We start from the raw sequence: 24,431 nt of genomic DNA, 5'->3' as shown, positions 1-24,431 counted from the left end.
AGATAAACAATTTTCTGCTTCCTTGGAAAGGGGAAAAGTACCGAAGACATCAATATCACAAGCACCTTGTAGGTAAAATGAAGTATGCATTTGGAATGGCTAAATCATCTAGTACTTTAGTTTTGTCCACCAGTTCAATATATGTAAGGAATAGTCAGCCCTAACAGAGTTTGGCCTGCCTGTACATGTTATAGAGAACAATTTCTAGAAGCAATCTCTATCGTTGACATATTAAAAGGAAGAGCTGCATATTCTGTTTAGAACAGTCCAGCAGTTTATTATGATCACCTAAGGTTGAAAGAAAAGTGGAATTTGTGGAAGCAAAACAATGGAACAAAGTGATAACCAGGAGAGAAAAACTGGAAGGAGGAACAAGTAAGTGTAAAGTAGGGTAGAAAAGAAGTGGAAAAGAGAGCTTCGGCTATTGGGCGGTATAGAAATGAAATAAAAAAAATAAAATAAAAAATAAAAGTGGAACTTTATCCAAATGGGACATAATGGATCTGATTCAAACACAGAATGGAAGCTCATGTTCAGTAGAAACAACTATGGAACATCCACAAATTGGCTGAAAAGGAGACAGCACAGGTTGGAATTAAACCTGTTCAGCAAACCAAAAATACCGCTTGTGCTGATGCCCCCGCTCCCATTTCAATTAACCTTAAAGAGCGGCATCCCACAAAGGGTTGCCGTTGGAAGGAAAAACCAGCCCCTACTCTCTTCCCCGTGTATACACATAAATACTTTCAGCATGAGCCTTTTTAGGACCTGGCCAAAGGAAGCAGTGACTCTGCAATCTTTAAAAAAGCAACCCAAAACTTTTCCATTTACAGAAAGCTTTGGAGAAGGTTTACAGATTTACTTAAGTATGATATTGGTTACTGATATTGAAATTGATGGTTTATATTAGTAATTTTAACTGTTTATTATGTCTGATATTGTGCTATTTACAATTTTGAAGGCCACTGGACAAAGAGGGGATAAATAATGATAACCAAAAAGTGAACCACAGTGCCACCTAGAGGTGCATTGAGTGAAGGTAACTAGAAAGCTATTTATTTACCTATTTGGTAGACGAATTCTTTTAATAGCATAGTTACAATCATCTACTTTGTTTCTGGCTTCAAACACTACTCCAAATCCTCCACGACCTAGACACTGGATTGGTTCAAAATCTGTTAGATATCTGCAAGAAAAAACACACAATTACAATCTGATAACCTGCTCAAAGAAATGTTATTTTTGCACACACTGGCTTAACACAGCTTTGCATTTAACAACTCACCTACTAACCACACCTGACCAGGAATTCAATGCAGGTAAATGGGTGGGCTGGCAAGGGAGGCACAAATTGCTCTGTCCCTCCTCTGCCAGCCTGCTTGGTTTCCATGCTAGCCACAGAAGAAAGCCCCTTCTTCTGTGACTGTAGAAACGTAGCAGGGCTGGTGGAGGTGGCATGGATCGCTCTGTCCCTCCTCTCCTAGTCCCCTTAGTAGAAGGCATTTATTTAAACTAGCAAGCATTTCCACGCTGGGTTCAGAGGAGGGGACATGGAAATACAGGCTACTAGCCTCTTAGCAGGCTAGTAAAATATTTTGCAGACTAGTAACTTCCGTGGGCGTATTTATAAGGCTGGTTTAACACATTTAGACCACGTTCCCTTTTAACTTTTGAAACTTGAGAATGTAGGAAGCTGCCTTTTACCAAGTCAGACCACTGGTCCGCCTAGCTCAGTACTGTCAACCTTAACTGGCAGCACTTCTAACTGGAAGCAGTTGCAGACAGGAGTCTTTCCCAGCCCTACAGGGAAATGACAAGGAATGAAACTGGGACCTTTTGCAGGCACTGGGCTATGGCCCTTCACCATTTGCATCCCAATGCAACGCCTTTTAGCAATTAAGGCATTTTCTCCCTAAGAAAACACTTCCCATGAAAGTCACGTACAAATCATGCTAATGATACATTCTGTATTAGACATGGCACATTTTAAATAAGTTAATTTCCCCCATTGTATTTATCACCTTAAAATGTCAAGACCGTCTCTTGATTTGAGGACTACAATCCAGAAAGCACTTGAAGCATACAGAAGATGTTTTCCACTTCTTCTCTCCCAATTGCAGCTCCTTGTGCTCTCTAAGAAGCTGCTTTTGAAACTCCTGAGAGTTCTGGGCATGGCTTGTTGGGTGGTAGGGAGAATTATGTTTGGAAAGAGAAACTCAAAAATGATAAAATCTCCACAGTACTGTTTCATGAAAACTAACCCTGATTGAGTTATTAACGGCCAGGGCACTATATGCGTTTTGTCAAAATCCAATGGGGTTTGCATATTCTTTGCCTCAGAGAGCTGGCTACAGATCTCCGTCTTGCTGAGTTTATGGATAAATTTCTGCGTGAGTTATTGGCTTTGCCTTCTGATTTTCCACTTGGTATTGAGCAGGCTTATCATGTTCCTGGTTCTACACGAGATTCTAGAGCGGGGCCAGTTATCATTCAGTTTCTACAGGCCTCCGCTAAAGAGTATCTGCAGTGTACAGCGCGCAAGAGAGGAGAGCTCCGGTGGGGGCCAGCCAACAACAAGATTATGCTCTTTCCTGATTATACTAAAGAAATCACTGATAGAAGAACATTTACCAAGGAAAGAAATCTGGCAAAGCAAATTAATTTGCAATACCACATCAAATATCCTGCTACATTTTGCATTTTTTTTTGAAGGCCGGATGAAGTTTTTAAGTTCTGATGCTACAGAATCATGTCTCACTGGCATTAAAATTAAAACTAAGGATTTGTCTTCTTCAGCTCTCTGAATTTGGAATTCAGCCACCTTCTTTTTTCTTTAGTTGCTTATCAGCATCATGTTTTGTTTTGTTTTCATATTGGCGTCCACTGATATCAAGTCTGGGTGACATGACAAACGTAATTGTATCGCATTCCATTGCTTCTTTTCCCGCCTTAGAAAATAGATTTCTTTTTCTATTCTTGCCCCCCCTTTTCTTTTTGCATATGTATAACCATAACCATGTATATATAATTTATGTTCTCGAGTGTGTCTGTTTACAGATTTTGATTAAACATAGGTTATATGTAACTATCACATTAATGCTATGTGTGTACATATGTGTGTGTGTGTGTGTGTATATATATATATATATATATATATATATATGCATATGTCTCCAGATAAAATATTACTTAAAATACCTGTTTGTTTGTTTTATTCTTTTTTTAAAGTTATTATTTCTTGCTGGTTAAATTTGCTTGTTTGTAATTTTTCTCTGTGTATGTATTCAATAAGTGGGAGGGGCCTAGCTGAGCATTATGGTTGCACGTCGATCCAAATGACAGGCAAAAGTTTTATTTTTTGTTTTTGTTAAGAGGTTTTTTTGGTTTGGTTTGGTTTGTTGGGGGGTGGCGGCACTTTTTTGGTATCAGGTAAAAGATGGGGACACAAATTAGATTTGATTTTTATTTTTTTTTTACATTTTCAATTATTGTTTATATTTTTTAATAATGTTTATTTTTTTCTCAGTTTCTATGCAATAAGAACTATTCTAATAATGTCTGAAATGGTTAGTCCTAAATGTAAACTAAGGATGTATTTGTTATACCACTTATGTTATATAAATTTAGTTTTTTTTGTAAATTTGGAAAGATGTGTTTGGGTGGAGGGGCAAATAATGTATTTTTGCTTTTTTAATGCCTAATGTGATTTCATGGAATGTCAAGGGGCTGAGAAATGTAAACAAACAGAAAAGAGTTGTTACTAAGTTAAAAGAGCTTAATGTTGACATGGCTTTTTTTTTTTTTTTTTACAAGAAACTCATTTGATGGCTGCAATTCAACAGATGTTGCGAAAGGACTGGGTTGGTGAGGCTTACATAACAGATACTTCAACACAGTGTAAAGGGGTTGTGATTTTAATACATAAGCGACTTTCTATTTTAGTTCAACAGGTGATTATTGATACTGAGGGGTGTTTTTTTTATTCTGGTAGGGAAGTATATGGGTAAATTAATTGCTATGATCAATGTATATGGGCCAAATATTGATTCTCCAGTTGTTTCATGATTGTTTTGCTAAATTGATTGATACTGCTTACAGTTATTTGATTGTGGGTGGGGACTTTAACAAGGTCTTAGATTCTTTGTTAGATAGGAGTATACCTTCTCCTAAAACCCAATCTGCTGTGAGATTGGCACTCCAGGCTTATATGATGGAATATGGTTTAATTGATGCTTGGAGATTTTACATCCTGCTGACAGACAGTATACTTTTATTTCAGCAGTTCACCATAACTGCTTTAGATTAGACTATTTTTTTATTTCTACACCTTTGGCATGTCAAACTAAAGACTGCAAGATTGACACATTAGTAGTGTCAGATCATGCCCTAGTATACAATTTTCTGATATTCCTAGGTGTTTAAATGTTTCTCTTCTTAATGATGAGAAGTTTAAAACTCAGATGTTAGCTGAACTAAGAGAACATTTTAATACTAATAAGGGTACGGCGGGTTCGTGTGCCACTGAGTGGGAAGTCAGTAAAGCTTTTATAAGGGGCAGAATTATTTCTTATGCTTCTTATTAAAAGAAACTTTAAAAAACTCAACAGATGTTTTTAAACAAGAAGCTGAAATCTCTTATAACTCAGTTTGTCATTTCCCCTACAGCACAACTTTATCAAGAGCTACAGAATACTAAGCAAGAGCTGACTAATATTCTTTCACAGCAGGCGGAATTTCCTCTGACCTGTCTATGACAGAAATATTGGGAAAATGGTGAACATCCTTGTAAGATTCTTGTACATCGTCATAAACAGCATCAACATCAAAATGTCATTTCAGCTATCCAAGATGAGAGTGGCAAAGTATATACCTCTCCTACAGACATAAACTCAAAATTTTTAAAGTTTTATTCTGATCTTTATACTACTGTTAACAAGCTACCAGAGCAAGATATGGAAGCATTTTTTTTTCTCAGATGAATCTTCCATGTTTAGATTCTTCACAACAACAGTTCCTTTTAGCTCCTCTGTGTTTAAAGGAAATTATTAATGCAATAATGAAAATGAGTACTGGGAAATCACCCGGTCTGGACGGATTCCCAATGGAATGGTATAAAACATTTTCCAGTATTTTAGCCCCAAAGTTGTATAGCCTCTATAACCATATTTCTGAGGCAGGTGGGCTCCCTTTCTTCATTGTTAAATGACGCTTATATTACCGTGATTCCTAAGCCAGGCATGGATCATACTTATTGGGCTAACTGTTGATCTATATCATTAATTAATGTCGATATCAACACATTAACAGCAATCTTGGCGGATAGATTGCAACAAGTTATGGCCATATTGGTTAGACCAGTCCAGGTGGGATTGATTAAAAATAGACAGGGGGCTGATAATCTTAGATTAGTCGTTGATTTAGGGCACAATCCTAACTAGATAGGCAGCTGCCTCCAAACTTGGAGGCGACCGCCTATCCAAAGCAAGGCAGGAGAGGCATTGAGGGGGGGATTGTTCCCTCCGCGCCTCTCCCGCCTTGCCCTTTTTCGCCAGACAACTGTTTTCAGCTGTCTAGTGGCAGGGGGCCTGACCGGGAGAGGAAGCTGGTGTACGACACATTGGATGTGTCTTACGTGCAGCTTCGCTCTACCCGCCCCGGAACGCCCCCCTGGAACGCCCGTTTTCAGTTGCTCCGCGCTCCTCTTACGAGCATGGAGGATGGAGCTTCTCTGTGCTGCCTCTGAGGCAGCGCGGATGAGGGTGGAGGTCTATTTTCAATCTTCGGTTATGCCTTATTCAGCAAAAACATTTGTTACGGGTCTATTGGATGCCACAATGTCTCTTTAACAAAGGCTTGTCAAATTTGAGCGCTGGGCTGAAAACAACAGAATGAAATTTAATAGGGATAAATGCCAAGTTCTGCACCTAGGAAAAAGAAACCAAATCCACAAGATGGGGGATACTTGGCTCAACAACACTACAAGCGAGAAGAATCTTGGAATTGTTGTCGATCACAAGCTGAATATGGCCAACAATGTGATGTGGCTGCAAAAAAGGGAAATGCTCTTTTGGGCTGCATTAGCTTCCAAATCCCGGGAACTACTAGTTCCCTTCTACTCAGCACTGGTTAGGTTTCATCTGGAGTACTGTGTCCAGTTCTGGGCACCACACTTTAAGAAGGATGCAGACAAGCTGGAGAGGGTTCAGAGGAGGGCAACAACGATGATCAGGGGACTGGAAACAAAGCCCTATGAAGAGAGACTGAAAGAACTGGGCATGTTTAACCTTGAGAAGAGAAGACTGAGGGGAGATATGATAGTGCTCTGCAAGTATCTGAAAGGTTGTCACAGAGAGGAAGGCCAGGATCTCTTCTCGATCATCCCAGAATGCAGGACATGGAAGAATGGGCTCAAGTTACAGGAAGCCAGATTCCAGCTGATCATCAGGAAAAACTTCCTGACTGATATTGCAATGGAACCAATTACCTAGGGAGGTGGTGGGCTCTCCCACACTGCAGGCATTCAAGACGAGGCTTGACAGCCATCTGTCAGGGATGCTCTGACTTGGATTCCTGCATTAAGCAGGGGGTTGGACTCGATGGCCTTGTAGGCCCCTTCCAACCCTACTATTCTATGAATCTATGAATTTGGCTAACTGTTGGAGGTGTGATGTAATCAACGCCTATGTTTTGGAAATGCCCAATAGTCACCTCCTTTTGGGAGGAAGTTATTATACAGATAAATTTTGTATTGGAAAGTTCTTTAATATTTACTGATGTAAATGTTCTCTTAAATTACTTACCTGTTCTTTGGAATGTGACACATAGTCAGCATAAATGGATCTTTCGTACCCTTGTGGTTGCTAAAAGACTGATATTATGATACTGGAAGGATAAAAGCTCACCGCCTATAATGCAATGGACTGAAGACTTAACAACGCTAGCAACATTTCAAAGAGTCATATGTAGGTGTAACTTTCAAATGGACTTATATTTGGATATCTGGTCTGCTTTTACCGAAGTTTATGTATAAACACTCTTTTCCTCTTCTTCTCTCCTTAGAGTATTGTAATATTTGAAACTGAGGATTTTTAGAATATGTTCTTATATTTTTAATGTTTTTGTTTTTAATGTATTTTGTTTGTTTTGTTTGGTTAAAATTCACAATAAAAAATTGAGAAAGAAATCCAATGGGGTTGCTTTTACCTTGACACATATCCAGAGTTCTTTAAGTCAACCAAGCTGTTATCTTTAGTCTGTCCAGATAGAGGTTCATATTTACTGTCTGTCTGACACTGGGTTTCAGACTCCTTCCGCTGCTGATAGATAAAGAACATTTCATTCACAACTAAGCAAGGCTGAGACCAGCTTATATTCACAAGTATGGAAGAAAGTCATTTTCATAAAGCTAATGCTGTCTAAGGACTTGTCCAGGTAAGGGTATCTGGGCCCTAGCTGTATCTTACACTCTGTGCGATAGCCCCACAAGTCCCCATTCCAGAGCAACAGGGTTACATCCAGGCTACCACACAAAGTCAGGGGCCGGAGGTGGGGGAGAAGAGAGAACAAGGGCATGACCTTCAAAAAAAAGATAAAGGGTATATATTTTTAAAAGCAAAAAGTTCACAACATAACAGAACATCGCGTGGGGAGAAAAAATAGGCCTGCCTATGCAACTTTTTCACCCTTTTCTATTAAAGGATGAGCTCTCTGAGCCTGCAATGAGCCTGCACAGGACTGCTCAACCTTGAAAACATTAAAAATAAAATTAAGAATTTGCAAGATGGTATGGGTATGGAGGGAAGGAGTGGCGTCACCATTCACAGTATCAGGGCAGTATGAGGTAACAATATATTATTTATTTATAAAGTACTTTATACTCTAGGCACTGTACAACAGTTTGTTGTTATCAATTTAGCCCTACCAGCAGGCTTATAATTAAAAAGGGGAAATTCTTGCTTTACACATAACTGGGTTATGCGTTTCTTGTGTTAAAGGTGATCATTTGGCCAGACTCTGAGAAGATCTATTTTTCTTTAGCGGTCACTAAAAAGTTCCTACGACAACCTACTGATTCTAGAAAACCAAACTTACATTTCATTAAGAAACCTGCAAAAACATTACCCATAACAAAAAAACACATTACCCATAACAAAAAAAGTCCTCAAAGGGAATTACACTTCAAGATTCAAGTCACTCTACTTACTCGATTGCGAGCATGAGGATGGAAAAGTCTGCGCACGATAAAAGTTGTGGCCACAATGCAGAATAAGATGGTGCTAACTATTTCTTTCCACCAGTGCAGAAGAAGAACTGGATCTTTTTTACGGATATTCTTGTAGTTCATGTTGTCAGAAAACCTGACAGTGATCTGAGTGCTTCGTCTGTTCCTTTCTCGTGTGTAGTAAGGCAAAAAATAGCCATTATCTATGTTTAAAAGAAAAGAATTAATGTTACAAGATTGTTTTCTTATATTTGCCACTTATCGAGCACTTCTTTTTGGATAAATAAGTTTGTCTTTTCCAAATAGCTACATATTAAAAAGCAAACCAAGTGATCAAAGACATTGGCTGGAGTCCAAAGAATTTGCCCAGCTTTAGGCACATCCAGTGAGACTTTTGACTTTTCCTCTCTGAACAACACACTTCCAAGCCATCCTAGAAACAGATTTTGGAAACCTCCTTCTTTTCAACAGTGCTTTTGCCTTGTGGCATGGGAGCTGCTCTATCAAAATGACACAGAAAGCCTCCATGACTCAAGTTTTCCACCGGAGAGACACAGTCCTCCGTATTGAGAACGCAACCTCGTCAGTTTATGTAGAGATTAATAATTAGGGTTCCACAGATTTAAGCATACAAATACATATTTTAGTAGGTGAAAACCCTTGCTATATATACACACACACACACACACACACACACATACATACAATAACCTATTCAAGCAACAGTTGAAAACAAAGCATAGCTCACACACACCGTAGGGATACTGCAGGACTGAAAGGGCACCATTACTGTATTCTTCATGAGAAAACTTGTCATTGCTGAGGCATTTATCGAACTCATCAGATCCCACCAGCACAGGAGTTCTAGAAGGGGAATCTAGAAAGAAAGCAAAAATTTCCAAGCTGAGGATGTTAAAGCTATTCATTAATACACTTTCCTAGTTTTATCAGTACTAATCCACTGATCCCCTTCATGGATCACTGCCTTGTTGTGGCGAAGGGGCTTGCGTAACTCAGTGAAGACATAAGTTATGCTGTGCAGGGCCACCCAAGACGGACAGGTCATGGTGGAGAGTTCTGACAAAATGTGGTCCACTGGAGAAGGAAATGGCAACCCACTCCAGTATTCTTGCCAAGAAAACCCCATGGAACGTATCACAAGGCCAAAAGAGATGATGCTGGAAGATGAGCCCCTCAGGTCTGAAGGTGTCCAATATACTACTGGGGAAGAGCAGAGGGAATGTCCAAGTAGTGCCAGAAAGAGTGAAGCGGCTGGGCCAAAGCTGAAAGGACACTCAGCTGTGGATGTGTCTGGTGGTGAAAAGAAAGTCCGATGTTGTAAAGAACAATATTGTTTAGGAACCTGGAATGTAAGATCAATGACTCAAGGTAAGCTGGAGGTGGTCAAACATGAGATGGCAAGATTGAACATCGACATCTTGGGAATCAGCAAACTAAAATGGACAGGCATGGGTGAATTTAATTCAAGTGACCATTATATCTACTACTGTGGGCAAGAATCCCTTAGAAGAAATGGAGTAGCACTCATAGTCAATAAAAGGGTGGGAAAAGCAGTCCTGGGATACAATCTCAAAAATGATAGAATGATCTCAGGACGAATCCAAGGCAAACCATTCAACATCACAGTAATTCAAGTCTATGCCCCAACCACTGAGGCCGAAGAAGCTGAGGTTGATCGGTTCTATGAAGACTTACAACACCTTCTAGAACTAACACCAAAAAAAGATGTCCTCTTCATCATAGGGGATTGGAATGCTAAAGTAGGAAGTCAAGAAATCACCAGGATAACAGGCCAGCATGGCCTTGGTGTACAAAATGAAGCAGGACAAAGGCTAATAGAATTCTGTCAAGAACACGCTGATCATAGCAAACACTCTTTTCCAACAGCACAAGAGGCGACTCTAACACATGGACGTCACCAGATGGTCAATATCGAAATCAGATTGATTATGCACTTTGTAGCCAAAGATGGAGAAGCTCTATACAGTCAGTAAAAACAAGACCCGGAGCTGACTGTGGCTCAGATCATGAGCTTCTTATTGCAAAATTTCGGCTTCAATTGAAGAACGTAGGGAAAACCACTAAACCATTCAGGTATGACCTAAATCATATCCCTTATGAATATACAGCGGAGTTGAGGGATAGATTTAAGGGATTAGACCTGATAGGCAGAGCGCCTGAGGAACTATGGATGGAGGTCTGTAACATTGTTCAAGAGGCAGCAACTAAATCCATCCCAAAGAAAAAGAAATGCAAGAAAGCAAAGTGGCTGTCTGATATGGCTTTACAAGTAGCTGAGGAAAGAAGGGAAGTGAAAAGCAAGGGCGAAAGGGGAAGATATATCCAACTGAATGCAGAGTCCCAGAGAACAGCAAGGAGAGAAGAAGGCCTTCTTAAATGAACAATGCAAAGAAATCGAGGAAAACAATAGAATGGGACCCAAGAGAAGCAGATGAGATTAAGAAGAGGTGGCAAGAATACACAGAAGAACTATACAGGAAAGATCTGAATGTCCCTGATAGCCATGATAGTGCGGTCATTGAACTTGAGCCGGACATCCTAGAGAGTGAAGTCAAGTGGGCCTTAGGAAGCATTAGTAACAACAAAGCTAGCCGAGATGACAGTATTCCAGCTGAGCTATTTAAGATCCTAAAAGATGGTGCTGTTAAAGTGCTGCACTCAATATGCCAACAAATTTGGAACACTCAACAGTGGCCACAAGACTGGAAAAGGTCAGTTTACATTCCAATTCCAAAGAAGGGCAATGCCAAAGAGTGTTCAAACTACTGCACAATTGCGCTCATTTCACATGCCAGCAAGGTTATGCTCAAAATCCTACAAGCTAGGCTTCAGCAGCATGTGAACCGAGAACTACCGGAAGTACAAGCGGGGTTTCGAAGAGGCAGAGGAACTAGAGACCAAATCGCCAACATTCGCTGGATCATGGAGAAAGCAAGAGAATTCCAGAAGAACGTCTATTTCTGCTTCACTGACTACGCTAAAGCCTTTGATTGTGTGCATCACAACAAACTGTGGCAAATTCTTAAAGTGATGGGAGTACCAGACCACTTTACCTGTCTCCTGAGAAACCTGTACGAGGGTCAAGAAGCAACAGTAAGAACCGGACATGGAACAACCGATTGGTTCGAAGTTGGGAAAGGAGTACGACAAAGCTGTATATTGTCGCCCTGCTTATTTAATTTATATGCAGAGTACATCATGAGAAACGCCAGGTTGGATGAATCACAGGTCGGAATTAGGATTGCCGGGAGAATTATCAACAACCGCAGATATGCAGACGATACCACCCTAATGGCAGAAAGCGAAGAGGATCTAAAGAGCCTCTTGTTGAGGGTGAAAGTGGAGAGTGCAAAAGCTGGTTTGAAACTCAACATTAAAAAAACTAAGATCATGGCATCTGGCCCCATCACTTCCTGGCACATAGAAAGGGAAGAAATGGAAGCAGTGACAGATTTTACTTTCTTGGGCTCCAAGATCACTGCAGACGGTGACTGTAGCCATGAAATTAAAAGATGCTTGCTCCTTGGGAGGAAAGCTATGGCAAACCTAGACAGCATAGTAAGAAGCAGAGACATCACCTTGCCGACAAAGGTTCGTATAATCAAAGCTATGGTTTTCCCAGTAGCAACGTATGGCTGTGAGAGCTGGACTATAAGGAAGGCTGAGCGCCGAAGAATTGATGCTTTTGAACTGTGGTGCTGGAGAAGACTCTTACGAGTCCCCTGGACTGCCAGGAGGTCAAATCAGTCAATCCTAAAGGAAATCAACCCTGAGTGCTCATTGGAAGGACAGATACTGAAGCTGAAGCTCAAATATTCTGGCCACCTAATAAGAAGAGAAAACTCCCTGGAAATGACCCTGATGCTGGGAAAGACTGAAGGCAAAAGGAGAAGGGGACGGCAGAGGATGAGATGGCTAGATAGCATCACCGATGCAATGAATATGAACTTGAGCACACTCTGGGAGAGAGCGGAGGACAGGAAGGCCTGGCGTGCTATGGTCCATGGGGTCACGAAGAGTCGGACACGGCTTAATGACTGAACAACAATCCACTGATGGTCAGGTTGATAAAATATCTAACATTCTGTTGCTCACCATTGTTGCCTCTTTCCAAAAGCACCAAAGCAATGGAAGTGGTGTTACTTTTGTCTGTCCTTTGTTAAGATAATGGGCTACATAGAAGGAATTGTCCGGGGGGGGGGGGAGGGGAGACACTCAGGGTCTGGTCACCATTGTTATTACCAAAACTATGAAATGGTATGCAGTTGTTCCTGGTAAAACCTCTCGTGCAGCTTTATCCAAAATGGTGCCCTCCAGATGTTTTTGACGGCAATCCTCAGCATTCCTGGCAGTTGGCTCTTCTGGGGTTGATGGTTGAAGTCCCAAACTTTGAGTTGAAGTCCCAAACATCTGGAGAGTAACAGGTTGGAGAAGTTGCCCTTTTGTCCCCTCTTGTGTCCTAAAACTCACAGCTCCCCCTAAGATGTTGTTTATAACTCTAAAGATATAAAACATACTATCCCTGCAAAACTCAACACTCACTAAATGTTAAAATGGCTCCATTAATATCAGTGGGAAATGCCAATAAGCAGTGATGGTCTTCTATGGAAAAAAATCCATTTTAAAAAATGTACTGTTTACTAAAATTAGAAACATAACGAATGGATATAATCCCAGTAAGTTTTCCAACTCAAAGATTTCCAGAAAACCCTCATTTATTTATTAAACAAATTAGTTACTGCTGCAGTATAAAAACCCTGCATCATATTGCTCCATAAGTGGCAGGCAAACCATTTCTTCTTTTCCTGATAGGGGTCAGGACTACCACTCTTTGAAAATCTGATGCGATACCCAAAATTCATTGGTGCAAACTTAAGAAATATAAAACGCACAGAAGTATCAATATGTTAACGCAAACTTCTAGTTCAGCCTTCCCAAATCTGGTGCCCTCCAGATGTTTTGGACTACAACTCACATCATCCATGACCACTGGCTTTTGGGGGCTGAAAGGAGTTGTCGTCCACAGCATCTGATGGGCACTAGGCTGGGGAAGGCTGTTCTAATCAAACAACAGTAATACGATTTCCTATCAAAAGTTACGCTCCATCATCTTCCAACTTGGAAAAAAAAAATCTCAAGAACAGGTACTTACGAATCAAAGGTTTCCACTTGATCATGGGCAAAGGTATAACTGCACTATCACTTCTGGACTCCAAGGCCTTAGGGTTAGTGGGGAACTTATCAGAAATTCTGACTGAGGACTGAAGGTACAGCTGGCCTCTGAACATTCCTGCATAATATATCAAATATATTTATCTTAGAATTGATTAGTTTACTCCTCTAAGCAACACAGAGGTATTTCAGAAACCTTTAGTTTTCCCAAAGGACAAAACTGGCACTTCACATGTTTTAAAAATCACTGCAAAAATGAACTAGTTAAAATGTGTACTATTTTATACTCTCAGGAACAGAGAGGAAGATATTACAGATATATAAGCAGAGACTGCTAGAGCAATGCAAAAGATGCATTGTCTTAAGTGGTGGCATTAGTACATCTACCTAGCTAGGAATCTGAAAACACATACTATATATTAAACTATGCAAGAAAACATCATTTACATCCCCTTTCAACTATTCAGCATTCTTGCAACATGTATTTTTTACACAACATAAATTTTAGAAGAATAACATTTGAGAGCCTTCAGGATATTCTGTATCCCCTAATTGTCAATCTCCCAAACTGCTTTTCTCCAACTTATTACATTGTAAGCCTTTTGGCCAGCGTCTAATTTTTGTCTTTCCTACAGCAAACTGTTGACTTAGGTGAATATGTAACTGTAGTAGTAAGAACACACACCTTTCAAAGTAATCAGCAGTAGTAGTAATAATTTCTTATGGTCAATTGACCAGCAAAATAGATTTACAACATTATACAAAGTCCATAGAAAATAACCATTATTAAACCGAGGAAGAGCACATAGCACAAGTTATGCATGATAAAACCTCAAATTAAGGCCTGGCGTATTTTAATTGCTACTGCACAGAATTTGGCAACATTAAGAGTGATATGTGCTTTTACATCAGAAAGAAGTAAATAAATATTAAGTGTCTGGACGTCCTGGTGATTTAACTAAAAATGGTTCAATAATACTTTTATGTGCATCCCAATAAAAAGAACAATATAGGAGAACATGAGACTGTTTCGATCTCCCCTGATCCACATGAGCACTTGCGTTCATGATAAAGAACTTTTCTATATCTGCATTCAAGGACAGCTGAGGGAAGTGAGTTACCTTGTGCTAATGTGAACGCTCTATGATATCTTTGAACTGGGAGTGTAACAAGATATTTTGCTGGCTTAGAAGGCCAGAGCATTCTGTCATAAAGGCTGGGATTGGGGATTGATCCTAAATCGTGTTGATGGTGTATGTTGGTGAGACGTTGTCTAAGTAGCTCCCTACTTAGTATCCCATCGGGATGGGGGTGTCAGGGGGAAAGCTGTAGGACAGTAGCTTTTGATATAGTTTACTGGACCATGTGGATTGAAAACTATCATAATGAATTAGTGGGGCTAGGCCCACAGGGAAAAAAATAAACTTCAGCCAGATGTTAAAAATTGCGAGCCAGGTCCTGGTTTCAACCTTTTGAAGCCCAGCCTCCAAGCGCAAAATTGCATTGGAAAGGCACCGTGGTGCGTGGAGGATGGCCCTCAATAATGTGGATTGAACTACTTTGAGGGTGGAAAAAGTGGAGTATAGTCCAATTTGTACACCGTACAAAAGTTGGGTTATCACTTTGGCCTTAAAAAGCTTTATTGCCACCGGAACGTAGTGGTTGCCTCTAATGCAATTTTTTTTAAATATAGCATGAGCACTCCTAGGGCTGACTGGCTGACAAAGTCTGCATGTGCCTTCTGTCCTCTGTTGGCTTGGAAGACAACTCCTAGATATTTAAAGAACTTTACCTGCTCTATTTTGTGATTGTTGATAGATCACTTGTATAGCTTTGGTCTTTTGGCAAACATCATTACTTTTGTTTTTTGATAATTAATGTGAAGATGTTCATTATAGCAATGTTGTGCCAAAGTCTGTGATGCTCTTCAGGCCAACAGGTGACTGTGAGAGAATTACTACATCATCTGCATATAATAACACAGTTATGTGCCTGTTAGTAAACTTAGGTGGATGAAAATCAGGATGGTTAAGGACTCTAACTAGTGAATCTATATAAAAATTAAATAACAGGGGGGCTAATATGCAGCCTTGCTAAGTAATCAGTAAAAAATCAACTTCAGCAGTAGGAGTTGGTAACATCACCCACCAACATGGGCCATGCTGCTAAAACAGGATGCGTCCACATGGCAATAGCTAGTGTTATGCATTCCTCATTTTTTAAGACGCATGCAGCGACCATCATATTACAAAAGTCAAATTTATGATCAGCAAGGAAGATTTTACTGGAGATACTTAATAAATCAACCTACTGATACACATGATTTATTATTCTTTCTACAGCACGGTTTAAGTGTCAAGGACATAATTCATTCTCGCTATTGTCCTCTAAATGCATCCAATGAATGGAAAGCTGAGCAGGAATTTAAAGCATTCCGGAAATAAATTTAATAAAGTAGAACAAAAAGATTCTTTAAAATACCTTGTTATTGATAACCCTTATGCCAACAGCTTAAAATGGTATAGAACTCCTCTTAAAAGAGCAAATATACCAGGGTATTGATATGTCTGAAAATGAGCAAAACAGATTTCCTACAAGTAAGCATGTTTAGTCTTCCCTTCAGCATAAGCATTAAAAAAGTAAAACTAAAATGCAGTTTCCCACACCCAGATAAGCATACATTAAGCCCCACTCAGCAGTTCATTAGTAGAATATCTATATACAAATACATACACTAAGGCTGCAATCCTATACCCACTCTCCTGGAAGTATGCCCCATTTAAATCAATGGGATTTACTCTGTATAGACATCTGTAGGATTGCTCTGTAAGAATACTAGTAAGTAGACACTTTAGGATCAGAATCTCTATTCTACATAATGAAAGGCAGAATTTATGTTGGGAATAAAGGGCAGGTAAGGTTTGAGGATAACAAATCCTCAGACGCAAAACTGGCCTTGAATAACACAAAGTTCCTGCTCAATAGCCTCTGATTTTGAGAACTCTGTGTGAAGAATCATTGCAACCAGGAATGGTGTTTCAAGGAAAATTTTCTGGCTCAGACTGTCTCCAAAGAAATGCTGTCAAGACCAGATTGAGGCTACATGACTAAAAGCGCAGGGATCAAGGAGATATCCCAAAGCAACTCCCTGAGGAGATGAGAAGAAATGAGGTGACTCCACTATGCTGCTAATAAAATGCTGACACCTGTCTTCTCAAGGTGTCAGGATGCAGACCAGCTCTGAGGACTGACTTCTGAGTGATTACACCATGACAGATTACATCTCACCCTGAGATAACAACTGATGCTTAGGAGGAACTAGCTTTCAACCTCCAAGTAGATGGAATGTTTGAGGACGATTTTGGAAGAGCAGTTTGGATGGAAAGCGTAAAGATATCAGGGGATCAGGGGTGCTTGAGTTACTAGGCACAACCAAAATTATGTCAGTTCCCTGATCCTCTTAATTATTCTGGGGATCAATGGAAGGGAAAGGAAAGGATAAAGAGACCAATTTACCTGCAGTGCATCACATTCACTAAGGTGGCCTTTGCCACTTGTAGTTTGCTTGTAAAATTCACTAAAGCAGCTGGAAATCTGGATATTTGCTGAAAAGCATTCTGGCTTGGGACCCATTTGGACTGGCCTACTGATGCTTGGTTGAGCCAGTTGGCTTGGATGCTCAACTCCCCTTTTAGATGTTTCATTATTAAGGTGAAACATGACCCTGCCCAATAGAGGAGAGGTTGTCTTCATGAGTACTTGGTGACAGCAAGTCTCTCCATGTCTATTCAGATTGGCCTTATGTTGTTGGTGCTAACTAGAACATCTCTTCCTTCTAGCTTTGAGGTGAAAGCCTTGAGGATGGTGTTTATAACTCAGAGCTTCAAGAAGTGTATGCTGAAAAAAGGTATCAGGTGGGTCCAAGTCCCCTGAACAATGGCCTCCTTGTAGGAAGCCTACTAATGCAAACATCCCCAATCTGGTGCCCTCCAGATATTTTAGACTTCAATTCCCATCAGCCCCAGCCAACATCATCAGGAATGTTGGGAAATACAATCCAAATCATCTGGAGAGCACCAGGTTGGGGAAGGGTGACCTAATTGGACAGGCTGGCATCTTGTCACCACATTCCTGTTTGGAGCTACTAGATGGAATTCTTGAAGAAATGCATCCTTCCTAGACTACCATCTCAGGGACTTGCAAACAGATAAAGGAAGACAAACATTATGGGTGCAACCATGAGGAGTTCTAGTCCTGGAAGGAAGCAGCACTGTCTGAAGGAGCCTGGATAGATGGATTAGTAACTGAAGGCAGATAAATCTTTTTTCTGACTTTCAGTACCATGGATGACAGAACTGAAATTCTCTCCTCAGAGAGAAAACTGTGTCCTTGCTGGTATCCAACAGGACCCCCAAATAATGGATTATCTGAAGAATGGCAGGTATTCTTCACTTTGTTGATTAAAGAGTTGTGATACTGCAGGACTTGGACTGTGGTAGTCCAAGTCCTGCTACATCTCAGATTTCCTGCGACAGGTTGGAAACCTAATCAGGTTATCCAGATACAATTATAAATGCATCCCTAGTGAATAGAAGAGTGTTACCAAGGTTACCAGGACTTTTGCAAAGACCCTGGGAGCTGAGGTGACACCAAAAGGGAAGAATCCACTACCAGCCAATCCCAAAATTGAATCTCAAGAAGCAGCAATGACTGAGCTGAACTGGCATATGCAAATAAACTTCCAATACTTTTTATTTAGGCTAAGATGTACACAATTTCAGCCTTGCCAGAATGGAATGCAAGGTTTCCACTCTAAAAAGCTTCATTTCAGTGAAAGTGTTCACCCTTGTCAGGTCTAAAATTGCCTTTGCATAGCACTTGAAAACACTGCTGCAGAATGCTCTTGGGGGTGTGATCTCCAAAAGATGCTGGATGGCCTTGGAGATTCTGGCACGCTGTTCCAGATTGCCGATATGTGGGAGGGAATGAAATCATCTGGAGTAGTTTCCTTGAATGGTTTGCAAAACCCACTTTTCCGCAGTAATTATTCTTGAGGTGCCTATAAGACCTGAAGCTTGCCTTCCATATGCAGTGGGGGGTGGGGGTGGGTAGAGAACATCTGAATCTTTTAGGTTTTTTCCTTCTTGCAGATATGTCATCCTTGTACATAGTATAATCATCTAGGGATTGTTGGGAAGTTCCCTATCTAAAAGAGGGCAGTCCCAGAAGTGAAACCTAAGCCAAATTTGAATGCTCTCCTATCGCTGAGGGAAAAAATTGTTTGGGGTTCTCCCTACTCAAATGATAAGTTGAAAGTAAGTCCTGATTCTGGAGTCCACTAAGAGGAATCATCCTATCTAGGATCTCGTCCTCCAAAGACCAGTTATCAGCGAGCTTACAACTTTATGGCTCATGAGTTCTGAGGGTTGGTAATCATTAGTTAAGAGCACACTAAGAAGAATCTCAGCAGCGGTACAATGTTCCATGTTTCAGCCAGAAGAGTGAATACATTATTTTGACAGATGGCAAAGACAGTAAAAAACAAAACCAGCAGACTTATTTATTAACGTCTAGAAATGTATACACAGTAGTGGAAGGCTGAAATCAGACAAATGCTTTTGAATAGGAACAAGGTGTGAGTCCACATCTTGTGTCTGGATCCATATGTATCTCAAAATACCAGAACTCACAAAAGGGGAGAAAAACCCTTTGAAAACCTCCCACTATAGTAGCAGGAGAAACTCTGGAAAGAGTCAGAGAAGGACAGAGACTTTATAACTTTTCAAGCCTATCAAACAATATGACTATGTCATACTAATTAAGTCTTAGGGCCTCCTCCAGGGATAGTCAAAATTAGAGATGTAAAATTTCTGGAAATTTTGAGGCCATGGAAAAACCCAGTCCCCCCCTTCCCTCTGAAATGTTGAATAAACTGAAGCAATACTTTTCTTTTTTTTAGCACTCTTTACAGATCTAAAGTCACTTTGTTGCTTTAACACAGCCTTCCCCAATGTGGTGCCCACCAGCTTGGACTTCCGCTCCCATCAGCCTCAGGCAGCATGGCCAATGGTCAGGAATGCTGGGCACTGTAGTCCAAAACATCTGGAAGGCACCAGGCTGGGGACGGCTGCTTTAGGAGCACAGAGCAACCTTTCTGTTCCTAAAGTTATGCCATGTATGGCTTAGTTTGCTCATAAAAGTTTTGAAATATAATCATAATTTTAACAGTAAACTCAGTTAGTAAATCTGTAATTATTGTCTGAATAGATCAGAACTCCATTAAATGATTGCTTCAGCATTAGAAACACAGGACTCTATAGAACAAAACCCAAACTGTCAAGAATGCACATTTACTGTCAAGAATGCACAGTGGGGACTCTACTCACATGCTGGGAAACTGAGCATAAATGTCTATCAGTAAAGTATACTTTAGATCAATAATTTTAATAAGGAATGAAAGAACTATGCTTATTACATAGTTTTCAGAAATCGTTTTGGGGGAGTAAAGGCTGGGTAACAATATATAAATACGTTGTCTTAAATTCTAAAAGAAAGTATTTCACAATCCAAAGCTGTTCAATTTTTCCAAATTTTCGGATAAAAACAAAAACAGTCCTTGGGAAAAAATGGTTTTCCCCCCTGGATTTTTCTGGGCCTTCACATCTCTAGTCAAAACTACACTCTCTTTATGTATAACTGTGCTAATAATGCAAAGGCTGCAACCTGGCCTCCCCTCCCCCGACCCCTGCCCTCTAAGCACACTTGCTAGAAATGAGCTCCCACTAAACTCAATGAGATTTACTTCTGAGTAACCACTTATTAGATTAGGATGAAAATGCGTTGTTCATAGCAATGCACAAACCTTTTGTGAGGGTTTGAAACAACAAACATTTAACTGCCAAAGCAAAACATACACACCCCATGCATTGTATTTGTCCTTTTGGGGTGGGGCAGAAACTCTGAACTTAATTACCATCATCCTGAAAATACAAAATCTAGAATTTGTGTACAGAGGGTTGGGCAAGGCAAAGTTTATGTTATATATTGAAGTAGACACTGCACCTAAATAGACACTGGACTCTGTGGCTCCTCGGGCAGCTTCCACAAGGTCCTCTTCATCTTCTAAGATATCGTTACTTGAGGCGTAGCTTGTATCATCAAAGAGACTAATTGGAATTACTTTGCCATCTTTAACCAGCCAGGCAGAAGCAACTGGAGTGCAGAACTGCAGATAAGTAAATAGGGTATTTTAAAATCAATTCAATGCATGTTTTCTGTAATACTGAAGATCTTTTTTGTGCACAGCTTTTCAAGAATTCAAAAAGGAATTTATAAGAGAAGATAGTCATTATTAAAAAGACAAATCACAAATTCCACAATGATCTCTAATACAAAATGAAAGATTTTTTTGGTAATGCTGTAATATTTCCAAAGAGTGTTAACATGTTTCCATCTTCAGTACCTGATATTCCCATTCCAGGTGTCCTCCCTTCTTATTGAATGCCATAACCTTCCAGTCAGCTACTGAGACTTTTATCAGTGTATCCTTCATTACAGCCTCCTGCTCTTCCACATCTGAAATTATTTTAGAATCTTCTTTGTTTAGATTTGGTTTTAAATTGCCTTCAATAAATCCTACTCTCGTTTCAGTGTCTGGAACATAGCGCAGTTCAAAGTGGCCAACACTAAAATTCCACCTTTAAAAGCAAAAAAGCACACAACAAAGCAAATAAATAATTCAAGATTGTGACTCCAAATCAATCTCATTTTTAAAAAACAGAACAGAAGATGTCATGCCATTTCTGAAGTAATGCAAGCCTAATATCCTGGACTGTACTAAAAAGAGTAAGGCACTAGCATTTATTAGAACCAACTGATCTTCTAATGTAGTATGCAAGTTTTTAAGTTAACACGTAATTCTTCCACGGGCTAAATGATTTAGGGTGCAATACTATGAGTTGCGACCTCGTGAAACAGAAGCCTCTGAACTCAGAAGCTTCCATGTATCCAGTGCCCTGCTGTGCTGAAGCTGGTAGGGTGGGAGAAGCAGCAGAGATGATCTTCGCCTCCCTGTCCTTTGATTGTTGCATTTTTCAATAGATGGGCTTTTTTGCCCATCTAGCGACAACACTTCACAGGGAGAGGAAAGGAGGCTGGAATAGACTCAGGACAGCTCATATCCTGGCCTTTCAGGTCTCCTCTCCTCCTTGCCCACTGGTACACCCCCTTTCCCCCTCTCTGAGATCCATTTTCCGATCTCAGAGGCCAGCCAGTGTGGTTCTTTCCATGCTGGTTGCAAAGGGGTGGGGGGGAGGGTCAGATCTCCGACTCCCTCTTCTGAGGTCAGACAGCTGCCTTTGACCTCGGGAGGGGGGAATCCCCACTATTCTATGGTCCCTCAGACAACATCTAGGGGCCATAGGATTGCTCCGTTATAAAGGGAAAAGTGTCCTGTGCCAAAAACATGTTATGTCCAGCTTTTCCCGTTATCTGCAGACTTTTTCCGAGATGGAGAAGTTGGTCACTGAACAGATTTACTGACCTATTTACAGATTCTAAAAGCAAGGCATATACATATTTAGGAGAGATGGCATTTGTGTCCAACCACTGATCTTAAGATATACTAAAAAGCTGGATTAGTGGCCCCAGAGGTTAATTCTAGCACCCCCCCCCCAATGAACACGAATAATTCAGCATTATGAACTGACACACTTTACTATTACTATAGTAATTATTCCAGTGAAAGACAAAACCAATAATGTGTTTTAAAAGCAACCACTTTTCCTTAAGTTCAACAGCATTTACGATCTGCTGCTGGTTCTTACAGATTGCCCTGTGGCAATCAATGCTGGGAATTACCAAGCTGTATATCCTCCAGTTTTCCCTTCCTCTGTACCTGCAGAATTCATCTGTATGCTAGGAAAAGCTCTCCCTAATTTCTGCACAATGACCAAAACAGTAGCATTTATAAGAGTCCAATGTCTTTTGAGTATAAGAGAATGTGATGGAATATGCATTGTAAAATGTGGGGTTGGCAAGAATTTATTGTATTTTGTACAGGTGATTGGTTGAATGCAAAAATATGCTTTTGCAACTGGGGCAAGGGAGCTTGCCACAGGTGGCTTGGTTAATCCTTGGAAGTAAAAGCCTTTGGCTCTTGGGCGATATAGAAATGAAATAAAATAAAAAAAAATAAAACCTCCTTAACTCAGGAGGGGATGAACCTTCACAAGGGTGCTTCTGAAGGTAGCTATAAGCCTGGCTGCATTAGGGGGAAGCCCTCTTAAGGTTATGTCTATAAGCGGGTCTGGGGCTCCTGTTTCAGTCAAGCTACATAGATGTTTGTTAAGATAAGGAACTATAACTAATGGTAGATTGTTGTTGTTCAGTCATTCAGTAGTGTCCGACTCTTCATGACCCCATGGACCATAGCATGCCAGGCCTTCCTGTCCTGCGCTCTCTCCCAGAGTGTGCTCAAGTTCATATTCATTGCATCGGTGATGCTATCTAGCCATCTCATCCTCTGCCGTCCCCTTCACCTTTTGCCTTCAATCTTTCCCAGCATCAGGGTCTTTTCCAGGGAGTTTTCTCTTCGCATTAGGTGGTCAAAATATTTGAGCTTCAGCTTCAGTATCTGTCCTTCCAATGAGCACTCAGGGTTGATTTCCTTTAGGATTGACTGATTTGACCTCCTGGCAGTCCAGGGGACTCGTAAGAGTCTTCTCCAGCACCACAGTTCAAAAGCATCGATTCTTCGGTGCTCAGCCTTCCTTATAGTCCAGCTCTCACAGCCATACGTTGCTACTGGGAAAACCATAGCTTTGATTATACGAACCTCTGTCGGCAAGGTGATGTCTCTGCTTCTTACTATGCTGTCTAGGTGTGCCATAGCTTTCCTCCCAAGGAGTGAGCGACTTTTAATTTCATGGCTACAGTCACCGTCTGCGGTGATCTTGGAGCCCAAGAAAGTAAAATCTGTCACTGCTTCCATTTCTTCCCCTTCTATATGCCAGGAAGTGATGGGGCCAGATGCCATGATCTTAGTTTTTTTAATGCTGAGTTTCAAACCAGCTTTTGCACTCTCCCTCAACAAGAGGCTCTTTAGATCCTCTTCGCTTTCTGCCATTAGGGTGGTATCGTCTGAGTATCTGAGGATGTTGATAATTCTCCCAGCAATCTTAATTCCAACCTGTGATTCATCCAACCCAGCGTTTCTCATGATGTACTCTGCATATAAATTAAATAAGGAGGGCGACAATATACAGCCTTGTCGTACTCCTTTCCCAATTTTGAACCAATCGGTTGTTCCATGTCTGGTTCTTACTGTTGCTTCTTGACCCTCGTACAGGTTTCTCAGGAGACAGGTAAGGTGGTCTGGTACTCCCATCTCTTTAAGGATTTGTCAGAGTTTGTTGTGATGCACACAATCAAAGGCTTTAGCGTAGTCAGTGAAGCAGAAATAGACGTTCTTCTGGAATTCTCTTGCTTTCTCCATGATCCAGCGAATGTTGGCGATTTGATCTCTAGTTCCTCTGCCTCTTCGAAACCCCGCTTGTACTTCCGGTAGTTCTCGCTTCACATACTGCTGAAGCCTAGCTTGTAGGATTTTGAGCATAACCTTGCTGGCATGTGAAATGAGCGCAATTGTATGGTAGTTCGAACACTCTTTGGCATTGCCCTTTTTTGGAATTGGAATGTAAACTTACCTTTTCCAGTCTTGTGGCCACTGCTGAGTGTTCCAAATTTGTTGGCATATTGAGTGCAGCACTTTAACAGCATCATCTTTTAGGATCTTAAATAGCTCAGCTGGAATACTGTCACCTCCGCTAACTTTGTTGTTACTAATGCTTCCTAAGGCCCACTTGACTTCATTCTCTAGGATGTCCGGCTCAAGTTCAGTGACCGCACTATCATGGCTATCAGGGACATTCAGATCTTTCCTGTATAGTTCTTCTGTGTATTCTTGCCACCTCTTCTTAATCTCATCTGCTTCTCT

The 24,431-nt window shown here is 40.6% G+C and overlaps 1 protein-coding gene across 3 annotated transcripts in view; it reads right to left on the bottom strand.

Moving 5' to 3' along the window:
* EIF2AK3 (eukaryotic translation initiation factor 2 alpha kinase 3) overlaps positions 1-24,431 on the bottom strand; it is an 82,114-nt gene that overhangs the window by 25,347 nt on the left and 32,336 nt on the right. For 2 of the 3 annotated variants that reach the window (XM_084857467.1, XM_084857465.1), the window contains exons 5-11: positions 20,898-21,132; positions 20,498-20,660; positions 13,416-13,553; positions 8,976-9,098; positions 8,204-8,424; positions 7,204-7,316; positions 1,064-1,186 (exon numbers count right to left, since the gene is read on the bottom strand). In XM_084857467.1, the coding sequence (XP_084713593.1) occupies positions 1,064-1,186; positions 7,204-7,316; positions 8,204-8,424; positions 8,976-9,098; positions 13,416-13,553; positions 20,498-20,660; positions 20,898-21,132 (1,116 nt within the window). The remainder of the gene's footprint in view (positions 1-1,063; positions 1,187-7,203; positions 7,317-8,203; positions 8,425-8,975; positions 9,099-13,415; positions 13,554-20,497; positions 20,661-20,897; positions 21,133-24,431) is intronic. The other variant, XM_084857466.1, reaches the window with a different exon arrangement.

This window comes from Heloderma suspectum, chromosome 5 (genome assembly GCF_057233095.1).
Source record: "Heloderma suspectum isolate Gila_16-S chromosome 5, 16-S_ref, whole genome shotgun sequence".
Lineage (NCBI taxonomy): Eukaryota > Metazoa > Chordata > Lepidosauria > Squamata > Helodermatidae > Heloderma > Heloderma suspectum.
The sequence above is the reverse complement of the archived record's forward strand: the minus strand, read 5'-3'. Positions and strand labels throughout refer to the sequence as shown.